Source organism: Patiria miniata, unplaced genomic scaffold, assembly GCF_015706575.1.
Source record: "Patiria miniata isolate m_02_andy unplaced genomic scaffold, ASM1570657v1 HiC_scaffold_1, whole genome shotgun sequence".
Classification (NCBI taxonomy): domain Eukaryota; kingdom Metazoa; phylum Echinodermata; class Asteroidea; order Valvatida; family Asterinidae; genus Patiria; species Patiria miniata.
Window position 1 is genome coordinate 23,248,101 of NW_024037047.1, and position 13,600 is coordinate 23,261,700.

At 40.3% G+C, this 13,600-nt stretch overlaps 1 protein-coding gene across 1 annotated transcript; it reads right to left on the bottom strand.

The window, feature by feature from the left end:
* Positions 1–1,445: 1,445 nt before the first annotated feature.
* LOC119725905 lies at positions 1,446–3,249 on the bottom strand. Its single transcript, XM_038197514.1, has 2 exons — positions 3,169–3,249; positions 1,446–2,389 (listed from the first exon to the last, which is right to left on the bottom strand). The coding sequence occupies exons 1-2, from the start codon at positions 3,239–3,241 to the stop codon at positions 1,563–1,565; spliced, it is 900 nt and encodes a 299-aa protein (XP_038053442.1). The 5' UTR covers positions 3,242–3,249; the 3' UTR covers positions 1,446–1,562.
* Positions 3,250–13,600: the final 10,351 nt, after the last annotated feature.

Consider the following 13,600-nt stretch of genomic DNA (forward strand, 5'->3'; position numbering starts at 1 on the left):
TTGTTTTAATTGGGTTTATCCAAGACAAATTCAGCGCTGCACTCTGACGGTTGAAAACAAAAAAACGTATTTTTTTCTAGATTTGAAAATTGTGTCCTCAAACTTGTGTGCATTTAAACATCTGCAAAAAAGTCTGCATATAAAGCTCATATAAGAAGTCAGGTAGGCCACATATGTATAAATATCGGCATACGACACGGAAATAAAAGTACTCATGTAAAAATATTTCCAACGTTTGATTTTAATAGTTAATGAAAGGGCCCATGAAATGTAAATGCAATCCACGAAAATGCACCTTTGTGTCCCTTTAACCTTATTATCAATTTTCATTTTGCCATTGTCAAGGGTATTTTGGTGGCTTTTTTTGTGTGCTAATGCGAACTTCCTTATCCATGAGCAAAAGTCTGTCATATCAGGCAGAAACCTCAAGGCTGCAATTAGTTTGTGCACAAAAAGTTGCAAACATTTGGATATTTCGCTGTCGTAAACTTTGTTTTCATTAGTGATTCGCTGTTGTGTAAGTTTACGGCAGTACGCCAATGAGTAAACTTTTCTCACGAATGTTTTCAATGAGCATTTTGTTGGGTTCACCATTTCAACAACAAAAAATACATTAATATGAACAGTGTCTCCCTGAAATGACGTAAGTTGTCCGGAAAAGCATGGAACATTATAAATGTTTAAAGAAGTGCACTTTTCAACAAAATGAACCAAAAAGGAATATTATTTTAGTTTTCATGCACTTTAAGAGGATTAGAAAGTGGCACAAAATATTTTCCTTAGAGCCCTTTGAACATGTACTGAATGTATTGACATCATTTCAGATGAAAGAGAACGAGTCTCGACGGTGAATACTAAAACTGTTGATTCGTTTTCACAGTTGATAAATCAACTTCTAACTTAACAAATCATGGAGAAACTCCTAAGAGTGATATTTTGGTATTGATAATACACATGTAGGGTTAAGAATACATTTTGAAATCCCTTCAAAACAAATCCCTTCACCGGTTAATAGTTTTATTGGCAAAACTTTGCACAGAATTAAGAAGAAACAGCATGTATTAGGCCAAAAAAAAAATAAGTCGGTCTCTGGTCAGCGCGCGCGTCGATTTTAAGCATGCGCGTCGATCTTTTTTTTTTCCAAAATGTTCCGCGGTAGCTCCAACAGCGCCCTCTATTTCCGCACCTCCTCAATTTTTTTTACCAAAGAGCACCAAGGAATGGGAAATTGCACCAAGACAAATGATCGAAAGCACCAAGGCAAATTATGGAGGACACCAATGTACATGAGGACACCAAAAAAGCAAAATAGTACCCAACTTGTCTGTACAATCGAAGCTTGAAGAAAAAAAAAAAAAGGGAAAAAAAAAAAAAAGCCGCGTGGCCGCGTCAATTCCGGAACTTTGGTCTGACCAGAGACCGAATATTTTTTTTTTTTGGCCTTACTGTGAAACATGTTAAATCTTAAAAGCTAATTGTGCATGCACTCTGGTATTCAACTCAATGTGTAAATGAGGAAGACCTTGAATGTATTCCTGTCGCTAGAGGACGCCAGGAGAACGTTACGGGCAACAATACGCTGGCAATGTGTGACGAGGGCGGGGTGTGTTGGCAATCACGCCCTCGTAACACTCGGGACCAGACCAGTACTTGCAGTCGGACACCTTGACGTCGCGACCCTCGACTTCATAGCGTCCCCAGGAAGGGCCCCAGAAGCCATGATCGCGGGCCGACTTGAGCTCGGCGAGTGAGCACAGGTGGAGCCTCATGGAAGCGCAGAAAGCCTGGGCCTCACCGTGAGTGGCGTACTCGTCTTCAGACAAAACGAAGGAGTTAACCATTGGGCAGCAGTAGCCGGCCCTCGCTGTCTGCCCTGCTTGAGGATCATAGCAGACAACCAGCTCATCCTCCTCGACATTAGCAAAGAGATTCGGGGATGCGTACCAGCCCCACTCAGCGGTGGCGTATCCCAGGTTGTTGGCGTAGGCAAGCAAAACCAAGGGGCAAAGTCGGGCACCGGTGCCCGGACAAGACTCTTTAGCCTCCGCGTGACTGTGAAACTTGGACACGGTGAGGGACGGGCCGGTGCTAGGACAGCAATAGGCAGCCACCTCTTCGCCGTCCGACAAGGGTACGGTTAAGATCTCTCGTCCCTCGTAGAAGCACTCCTGACTTGGGAAGTCGTAATCGCAGGACGACACGCGCGCCTTTCGGTTGTCGGACTCCGAGCCCCGGTAGAGACCGAACGCTAGGTTTCGGTACTCGAACTCAAAGGCTAACTTCATCTGGGGAAGTGTGCAGACCTGCATGCCACATTCACGGCACCTTTCCTCGGCTTTGCAAGAGTCATCTGCCGAGAACGTGTCTTCGGTCAGGAATATATCCCACTCTGCCGGTAAAATAACATAGATTAAGTTGTCTAACAACAAGACATTCACATCGTTAATGGTTAACTAAAGGTGGTTAAGCGAAAGAGGCAGCTGTACTGACATCCTTTTCTTAAACGAGCATTTAAAAAAAAGATTGTCTTTACGTCAGTTTCAAATAGAAGACGGACAATATTTTTTTAGTTTTTATTTCTAGCAACACGTGGCGTCGTGAACTATTGTAAAACCCTAAATTTCAGGTCCATTTGTACATGTAAACGGTTTCATTGGAGCGCCGACGTTCTCTATAAATAACATGGCCAGTTGACTGTGGTGGTTATAATACGACTGCCGCAATTGCGCCACGCCCTTCATTTTTCTAATACATGTATGCCGGATATTATGCTAACATAAAACGAGTGCAATCTCTAAGAAAAAAAGTTCGGTGTAAATCCAAATTATGACCAAACAATGGAAACGAAACATCAGTGACTGTGTGACTTTCACTTGTGAGTCGGAAAGTGATATCGAGAAGGGTTGCCCCCCCCCAAAAAAAAAAAAATGAACGAGTGGGCTAAATTCGGTCCATTGTAAAAATGGAAATTACGAATGGATGGAATAGAATTCTGTATATACTCTCTAGCTGATACTGATTTTGCTTTGTCTTTTGATTTACCCTGCTGATGGGCTTGCTGAATTTTGTATAATAGTTATTAATATCCTTAACATGCTAATTGCAAAACAAAGAAAGATTATTAATGTAATCGGGTATTTAAAGAAATTCATCAAAAAATTAACTGACTATTTCCTTCAGGTACACATCCTTGAACCAGTATCGCTGGCAGAAGCAGCACTAGTACACAAGCTGTCTTCATCTGCAAGTAAAGAGTTAAAACAAAAACAAAAATAATGTCAATAAAAGGAGTGACGAGACATATGGTCCCTATTTTTCCCACATGCAGCCCTACACAACTTCAAACTGGGTGTTGACTTGTATATTGTTTTGAGGGTAGAGTATTATCAGTTACAGCTATCCCAAAAGTTTATGACGGAATTAGTTTACAAAAGCATAGTAGGTTTGAAGATAGTTATGGGACTAAACTTCCTGTGAAACTATAATTTCTGGCATACTGTCATTTTGAAGAAAACAATAACATATGCTGATTTGAAATGATGCGTCTAAAGACGCAGTTTTGGACATTTCCGTTAGTAGTTCGTGTTTTATTCGGTAAAGCCGTGCATTGGTGCACGCCAGCGTTGACAGAACGTAACCGCGCGCGCTTTTGTGTCGGTTCAGTGCAGAAATATAGAATAGACCGCTTGCAGACGCGATCGATAATTGACGCGCAAAGGTGCACGACGCCATGTTATGGGACAAAATGTGCATGGATAGATATACGCCTGTCCCACAACATGGCGTCGCGCGCCTTCGCGCGTTGATTATCGAACGCATCTGCAAGCGGTCTATAAAACGACTAGATCGGCAGAGCGTTCATACGCGCCATTGAGTGTACACAAACTTTCGCGTTCCGTCATTGACGCTCTACACGCAGTGTGTGCGTGGGGCAAAACGTGCGTTACGCGCACCTACATTCCCGTAGGTTTGTGCACAGACGTGTATTTTTATGTCCGTAAAAGTACTTTTGACGAGTAGTTATTATGTCTCAAACAAAATTCAATATGTATTATCAAGCTGGATAGTCACCTTGAAGTTTGCTCCATTTTTACCTCGTATTTATTTTTCGTTTCAAACTGGCGGGGCGCGTTTTCAAAAATCTCCAAATAAATGTCACACTTATCTGCTAAAATGTATATAAAAAGATTGTTTTAAACGATCAATAAATAGTATTATCCTTTTTGGATGAGAACAATTTACTTGAATTACATTTTATATGTATGACGTTTAATGACAATAATATTGCCCCTGAAAACTTGAGGATGCGTTTTCGATTGTTCCTTCTGAATACATTGGCGGATGGAAGAATGGGTTAAGGGGTACGGATGATGGGTGTGATTATTGTGTTTATTTCGGGAATATTTGATCTCAATTTGACGGCGTATGTCATGTCCTTAGGAGGGACAATGAAGAAAAAAATGTTCTGGGTGTTGCCCTTAAAAACTGCCTTGAATTTAACTTTAAGGACAACGCAACAAGAACGAGAAGAAAAGACGTTCAAAATGATCATTATTCGGTAAGTTGATGAAGGCTAGGGGGCTATACATGTACTGTGTTCCAACTCTGAAGCACAAAACACTTATTATAAACAACTAAATACCTTTTTTGTTATAGTAACGCGCACCAGCATTTTAAAACGGAAAATAAATATGAGGAATAAAATGGACTAAACTTCGAAATGAACATGCAGCTTGGCAACCCATTTTCAGATTTGTTAAAGAAATAACTACTTCAGGTCAAAAATATTACTTTTACGGACATACAAATATAACTTTCCATACAAACCTACGGAAATAAAGGTGTGCGTAACGCAACTTTTGCCCCACGCGCTGAATTCGAGCAGTTTTTGTTTGGTTTCAAACGAAAACAAATGCATGACAAATGATATACTCTACCGTTAAGGTGCATACACTATTGAAATAATGATGATGTAAGAACTAGATTTAAGAATAGACAGCAGGGAAAGATGTACATCTTCAGATGAACATCGATAAACACAATTTTGCAGTAATTAAAATATCACATTATGCAGAAAATGACGTCCATATGAGAATCAAATGTAAATTGTCATGTGCTTTGGAAAAAGCCACCGAAAACAACTTCCCAAATGTTTCTTGGGAAAGGTCAAAATGTAAAGAGAACGTTTATATACCCTAAACCAATGGGCCATGTAATTAATAATAATACAAAAGAAAATACAAGTTTATCTCACGACAGATGTGCTTACACGTTTGAAAAAAAAAGAGGTTTCCATACTTTGCCGTTTATATACATTGACGACACCGCAAAGCGTTTCTAAACATCAGCCCTGTGAAAGTGAGCTTGAATTAACAAGTTTTCACAACTGGATGTTGTTGTCTACTACAATCCCAACCATTTACTTTTCCTATGCATTTATAAGCCTAAATGCCTACCTTGTTTAAACTCTTGAAGTGGTCCAGTCAAATATCGAAGAGCAGTCTGATTGGGTTGAGTTCCCTCTTTCCTTTTATAGTGGTATAGGTCAGATTGTGTTACACACATTGACACGCACAGTTTGTGAAAACAGTAACGGGAACATCTGCGTTTTCTGGAGAACAGACTTTCCAGTTCGTAATTCAAGACAGACCCATTCGGCGACCTCAATTGGAAAGTAGCAAGCATTTGGATGGAACCTCGCACGTATGCATACGCCCAATTCCCCTTAGACCAATCCGGTTCGTAAGCAACTTAAACCACGCCCTCGCCACACGGAGTAGCATTGGAACCATTGGAACCGATATTGGAACAAAGTGGTGTGTGGAGCCAACGGGTGTTAGTAATCAGTGGCGCATGCGCGTGTACGACGCAGTCTTGAACCGGGGTCACGGTCTCACTTCTCTGGCGTGCCAGCTTCTCCAAGTGGATTCGGCGGATAATTGAGCACGTTGCAGTGCCCATTACATGAGCACGATTCATGTTTAAGTGAACGCTGTGCTAACTTTTTTTTCCCTCGGACTGTATTCTGAAGTCAACCAAATGCAAGTCTATAAATAACACAGTGGAGGGCATTCAAGAATGTGTTATGTAATACTTCCTCACTGTGGGTCATATTGCAAGCATTCTGATTTGTCTTCCCATTGTCATGGCGTGTGCATTAATCGAGGAATAATTAAGAACGACCTCCTTGGGCTGTGTTCCTTACTCGGTCGTGTTGCAACACATGTCCAAATTATCTTTAATTTTGCAACCATGGTTTACAATAAATGTGCATCCTTCAAGTGCATGCATGTTGAAGCGAAATTTCCCTCTTGGAGAAGCTAGCACGCCAGGGAAGTGTGACCGTGACACTGTATAGGGTGCGCATCAAGTGTTCCAGCTCAGTAAAAAAAACAAAACAGTAAAACAAAAAACCTCTATTTGTTTTCTCGTTGTCTGGGAAAATGATTATCTTAACAATGGATGGGATTCCAAAGCAAATAGTAATGAATTATGTGAGCATGCAAATAATCCGAAGGAGTCAGTCACGCAGAGTGGTTACGTTTGTCATATAAGCCTATAACGCGAGGCTACCAGCTGTTCAAGGCACATAAATTTAAATCGAGTACGCTCCGTACGAAATGTCTATACATTGATACATCGGGCTTGTCTTTGGTGCGTGTCTGTATTTATTTGTCGGGAATTTCGTCTTCAACAAATGATAATAGTGCAAATATAATTTTTGAAAACATACATTCAACCAACTGACTACCTAATATTGATTACATTTCTATTCACACGTATATTACTATCTAGGACAGATTGTTTGCACTCCGGCAGCAGCCATATTTGGTGCAACCGATCCTACTACCCACCGTCTTTAATAAGCTAATTTTCTACGTCAGAATGCCGCGTTTCAAGCCCGCTGGGAATATATCCTGAATTTATATGCTGTCACGGCCGTTTTAAAACATTTATCTCTTTCGTGTTCACTGATTCTAATATGCAACATCGACTATGTACACTTGCAATGTTTAATTTCGTCTTTGGACAGACAATTTCAAATTTAGTCAAAACAAACGTTTTTGTCCCAGAGTATTCGAATTCGCACGGTCTAGTCTACGCCGAATCGTGTAATTCAGAATCAAATTCGTCTAATGCCACACATTTTTAACACAATTTTGTTCAATTTCTTCGTACTTCATAGCGATATCTTTAAAGGCATATAATATAGGCCTCTGATAAGAATAAATCTACTTTTTTTCTTTCCGTATTTTTTTCACATAACTGTGTCATTTCTTTGGATGTGTCATTTCTTAAAATGTGTAAGACCAAATATTTTAGGCATATTGCAAGGGTATTTATGTGTTATCGATTCATGGTTTTAACATGTCCTGTTTTCATTTTAAGACTTTTGCTTTTCTTGTATATATATATTTATTTATGTATGTATGTATGTATGTATGTATGTATGTATGTATGTATGTATGTATGTATGTATGTATGTATGTATGTATGTATGTATGTATGTATGTATGTATGTATGTATGTATGTATGTATGTATGTATGTATGTATGTATGTATGTATGTATGTATGTATGTATGTATGTATGTATGTATGTATGTATGTATGTATGTATGTATGTATGTATGTATGTATGTATGTATGTATGTATGTATGTATGTATGTATGTATGTATGTATGTATGTATGTATGTATGTATGTATGTATGTATGTATGTATGTATGTATGTATGTATGTATGTATGTATGTATGTATGTATGTATGTATGTATGTATGTATGTATGTATGTATGTATGTATGTATGTATGTATGTATGTATGTATGTATGTTAAGTAGCATTGCATTGTTGATCTTGGTAATCTTTCCTTTTTTAACTCTTCTTGGTCAGATACAATCATTCGAGCGAATGCGTCACATCGTTTATGTGGACAAAAGGAAAATGCTCAAGCACACACCAGACTTACTTGCTTAACACGAGTTTCAAATTAAGTGATATGCGACTGACGAATTCGATTACTGAATGACGCTATTTTGCAACAGCTCAGACATTTCCATCTGTAATGACGAACATTCTCGACTCGGTATTTAAAGAAAGTGGCGGAACTTTCAAATGGAATAATACATGACTAAATTGGTTTCGGTTAAAAAATAAGTGTACATTTATTTTCCCGGACGAAATTGAAAGTTAGAAATGGTGATTTTGAATGAAAAACGTTTTAAAATATGCTTATAAACATATAGGCATACTGTCACTTTAAGGTGTGTGCCTTTGTTCAACAGGGCTACGCATTGGCAAGGGCGGATCCAGAACATATATTTTGTGTCTGGGGGAAAAAGAAGGGCCCTCAAAAAGTAAGTCCCCCAAAAAATTACGGCGGGGGTTCGGGCCCACTTTTTTGAATTTCAAATGCACTGTGGCGCGATTTGATGGCAGTTTTAGTTTGAGATAAAGATGTTAGTGTACACAGTGCTAGGCCAAATAAAATGTGCTAGGCCAAATGAAACGTTAAGGCAATGTAAAACATTCGTAGGTCCGTGCAGAATAAGTGGCTACTGCAAAATGAAGGAAAACATCGGCAATCTTGGTAAATTGCTAAGTTATATTATCTCAGGCGGGCACGGTTTGCCGTCAATGTGTTTGGAAAGCAAAGAAAATTCCAATTGCTGAATCTTGGAATCCATCTGTTGCTTGAGATACCCAAATTCGTGTACAGTTGGTTTCTTGATATGTAGTTCTGTCCACAGATGTAGTGATGTACACGCAAAATCAGCCTATACTCTTCTGTGACCGAGTCCCTGACTCACTGACTGACGCAGTCACCGAGTCATTGAGTTGAAAATTACGGGGCCAAAACTTAGTTAAACCTGACTAGGCAATCATAGTTTGTTCAGTTTAAAGGACAAGGCTGAGGAGAAGTGTACACTTGCAGGCGGCCATCGCAGCCCAGAGTGTAGTGTGGTGAAATTATTTTGAGGGGCTTATGGTTTACGAAATAAATAATGATCAATAGAGGGCGCTAAATATGATTACCAGTCGGTCCCGAGCGGACTCTAAAAATAAACCGGTATCTGATGGGCAGACAGGCCGAGGTCACCGTGTCAGGCCACAGCTGGCCGGAGACTTTAGGGAGAAAGTTGTTACAATTGTATTTACTTGAGATTTCGATTGTTAGGAGGGTTGGAGGACGGAGTATAGTGAGACAACTCGGAGAAAATGGTGGCTCCAAAATAATTGAGTGTTTTTGTTATGGTTCAGTCCAGCCACGATCTAGTGTGATACTAGTGTGATACCCACTAGTGAAACTAGTTTGATACCCGCCCCCTTGCTTCACAGCGAAATACTACAGTAGCAAGACAAGGGAGTAGCCGATAATGAGAGGATGAAGACGCCTTCAACCTTCCCTTGGATGCTAGAGGTTTCGGATACAGTGAAAGCTGTGTCTGCAGCGCAATTGGAGTCAGACCATTTTAGATTTTTCATGTAAATGGTTACACAGTCATTGTCACCTCTGCTGTTGTTCGGTTGACTGGGGGACCAGTTTTCGAAGGCAGACCGTTCGCAGAATCTTTGTAGCACAGCCAATAGCCCTTGCTGGACCTTTCACTGCATCCCAGCTAAGTGACTGTCTCGTTTTGATTCTTCAGTAACCCGTGGATGAATTTATTCTCCTTTGTCCCTATCAGTATCACCAAGAGCTCTCCGCCAAGTCGGTCGCAGTATGCAGCTCCATCATCCAAGTTTCTTGTAACGCTATCCGTCTTTTAACACGACGTACCGCGCTTAAACCAGTCCAGGGTACAAAGACCGCTAACGCCGACAACAAACGAGTTAAAAGCAGCAACATTCAAGATGTTCAAGTAAATTTTACTAGCCATACGCGTTATGGTACGTTATTCAACTGGTGGATTTTCTTTTCTTCGGTATTACCGAGGGATTCAACTTCTTGATCAAACACAAGAGCGCCTTGTCCCCAGTTTTGTCGTTCAAAAACAAACGGTTACTTTTATCACTAGCATGCCCTCGAGCAACGCTGAAGACTGCAAGACTGTACAGCACGCCACTAATTATTATGCTCGTTGCGTAGGCGTCGTCTTCGGTACTTCAAGTCAAAGTTTGGTACATGTCAAATGAAAAGTTTGACAAAATGTGTGTGGACTTAAAGGCAGTATGTTCTCTACGTCATTTGTTTTGCAATAGTGTCAGTGCACTGTGTGTGCGTGACCGGGGAAAGTGTGTTGACCCATTGTCATTATATTTCCATCAATATAGTGTGTGTACATATGTTTGCAGGTTCGTAGGTAGATTAAGTGAGGGCCACTCACGTGATTACGGGGAGAGTTGAGGATTGCTATTGCTATGAGGATTGACAAAATGTGTGTGGACTTAAAGGCAGTGTGTTCTATACGTCATTTGTTTTGCAATAGTGTCAGTGCACTGTGTGTGCGTGACTGGGGAAAGTGTGTTGACCCATTGTCATTATATTTCCATCAATATAGTGTGTGTACATATGTTTGCAGGTGCGTAGGTAGATTACGTGAGGGCCACTCACGTGATTAGAGTTGAGGATTGCCATACTGCTGTACATGCTGTTGTACATTCCCTGTGCGGTTGTACAGTGCTGACGCTTGGGCGCATTGCAGCCATTGTTATGCATTGCTGACATTGCGGTACATTTTGGATGATGTTGCGCGTTGCTGCTGCGTGCGGTAGGCTTGGCTCCTCTCTCCAAACAACCACATTTATTAATTCCAATAACTGTACATTTATTGATTATTGTTGAATGAATTATCATTGTTCCTTGAGGTTACCGACATTCTGTTTCAGGTGGCTTTATTACAGGTTTATTGTGCAAATTAACAAGGTATTTAACAGTCATGGACAATCGGTGGTAGATTTCCACCCAACGGACCTGCACCCTCAGCCTTGAAGGTCGCTCTGAGTGATCTGTCGTCTAGGGAAGAGCCTTGGCCTGAGAAGATTGTCTTCATTCTAATGGGTGGCAGACTTATCTTACGACTTTTCGCACGGAACCTCACTGCAAAAGGTCAATTATTACGCTACAATTTAATTGGTTCTGAATTTCAGACCGTCTGCGAGCGTCATTCAAAAGAGCAATTTTCGTTTTATTAAGCAGCTGTTCATATAGAAGTCATAATTGGCTTGGAATTTCAGACCGTTTGGCACTGTTTGCCACACTCAAGAGCAACTTCTTGCCGAAAGAATGCTGCATTTCTAGTACACGTTACTTAGCAATACATTTAGCCGGCCTCAGGTCTACACGCTATTTGCTTACACCACAACGGAACCGTCGGCACAAGCAGAAAAAGTAATGCTCATGCAGGTCACAAAAACTGAGAAATCGTGTGATTCTCTTGAACATGCGGCATCCCGAAGTCAAATAATTGCAATCAAGCTCATGTCACCCACGACGCAACGATCAACTACGATTCCACAACAAAGACAGTCACGTGACTAATTTAACAATAATGGAAAGTGTTGGTTGGTTCTGCTGGAGCCACTATCAGCGCGCATTCCCGTGATACGATCTTAAATGTACTTGCAGTATTCAAATTCACGAATAATTTGTGTCTTCACGGCAGACACGGGTCATGTGTCATCATGTTTAAATGTATACATCTAGAGAACTGCAAGGCTTACCAAGCAGCAGACGAGTAATGGAACTTTGTTCTTGTATTGAATTCCTCATTTGCTTGACTGCACATCGACGAAATAAGCATGAACTAAAAAAAAACACATTTCAAAAAAGCCCCATGCTCTGTTATGTAACACATATTGCCTTTTTTTTTAGTTCTTAAATACGAGTTTATGCAACAGTTCGTCACCGACACCACGAAGTAACACCCATCTACATACCAGTAAAAACTAGCGTCAAAACGACAGAGTATTTTCAGTGGGGTGTTTCGTTGTGGACACTTGATGAATTGAATTGATTAAATCTGCTGTTTTTCACTCGTTTGTGTTTTAAATAAACAAGAAATAGGAAAAAAAAGATGAGTGTTAGTTCGTGAAACCGAAAAAGCTGAAAAACTGTGAATTTTCGTTTTCACGAAGTAACACTCCTCAATGTATTTAACACGAGGAAAGTGCAACTTCAGGTCAGCGCGCGAGCGCTCATACAACTTGTTACAAGAAGAGTGTTACTTCGTGAAAACGTTTTTGCTCACTTATGAGCAGAGTGCGCGCCATGCATTGCAATGGAAAAAGGAACTTGAGTGTTACTTTGTGAAAACGAAAATTGTCACTTTTGCACAAAAGTTGCCATGGATACTTAGCGTAATTATTAAAGTAAAGCTCTTGAAGCTTTGAAACTTCGTGCAATGGTAGGCCTTGATAAATAATGTTTTCAAAATCCAAAAAAAAACTAAAAATCGAAAAAAAATATGCTTTAATACGGTAGAGTGTTACTTCGTGGTGTCGGTGACGAGTTGAGGACCATGTGCTCTGTTGGCCATTGCTTAATTATCGTTTGGCTCTTTGGGGAGTACCAGCATCAGGTACATTTCAAGTAATCCGGCTATGGTTCTACTAGTATACAAAATAAATGAATGTTTATGAGTGCGATGGTGAAAATATTTTCATGAGTTGAAAGCCGAGTTGAATGGAACATTCTATCTTTCAACGAATGAAAATATTCTCACCATTGCACGAATGTGAAACATTCATTATTTGTTTTATATAACATCCAAGTAGATCTTTGATTGGAGGATAAAACTTTAAGAACAAACAAAACGCAGAAAATTGCATCATAATCCACTACCTTTTTCAGCATGTTCAAGTTTAGCAAAGGTTTAGCGCCGGGGAGTTTGCGCGTCGTAGCGTGCGCGCGGCGTGCAATAGATCAAAAGGGAAGAGACGAAAATACATGGTGAATGAAGCCAAAAATGCACGGTTGTGACGTACGCCTTGTAATTGTTTGATTAGTGAATGCCGTGTGACCTACAATCCTCGTATCAAATGACAAGGATTTACTTGGATGTTATTTAACAGTTTTAAATTATTCAGTAGTTGGTAATTCAAGACATACTCATTCGGAGACCTCATTTTGAAGGTAGAAAGTATTGGGCGGAACCTCGAACGTGCGCACTCTTACGCTCGCACCTATTTCTCCTTCGACCAATCCGTGACTGGTGACTTCATTGCAACTGAAACCAAGCCCACGCCTCACGGAGTAGCATTGGAACCGGAAGTAGTGGACGCAGTGGCGCGTGCGCGTGCGTGACGTAGTCACGGACCGGATAGGGTTACCAAGATTTGCGCGCGCCTACAACACACCTGTGAATTGCGCAGAAGGGATTCCAGAGGAAAATGTCATATAAACAATAAGTGGGATTACAATGCAAATGGTGGTTAATGTGTTGGCCATTAATCCAACAGTTGGAATTTCAAGTCACGCAGGGTAAAAGCATGTCGGACAACCAATTCAGTCATAATAGCCTATAACACAAGGTTAAAGGGAAAATACAACATATGCAAACATCGAAGAAAAAAAACTACCAAGTTTTTACGAAATACTTTACTAGGATGTTGGTAAATGACAGTATAAAGCATCCTGTAAAATTATGGCACCTGGTGT

Coding starts and splice junctions, on each gene's coding strand:
- LOC119725905 (XM_038197514.1), bottom strand. CDS start 3,241: ATGAAGACAGCTTGTGTACTAGTGCTGCTTCTGCCAGCGATACTGGTT. Junction 2,390..3,168: donor ATGTGTACCTGAAGGAAATA/GTCAGTTAATTT, acceptor TTTTACCGGCAG/AGTGGGATATATTCCTGACC.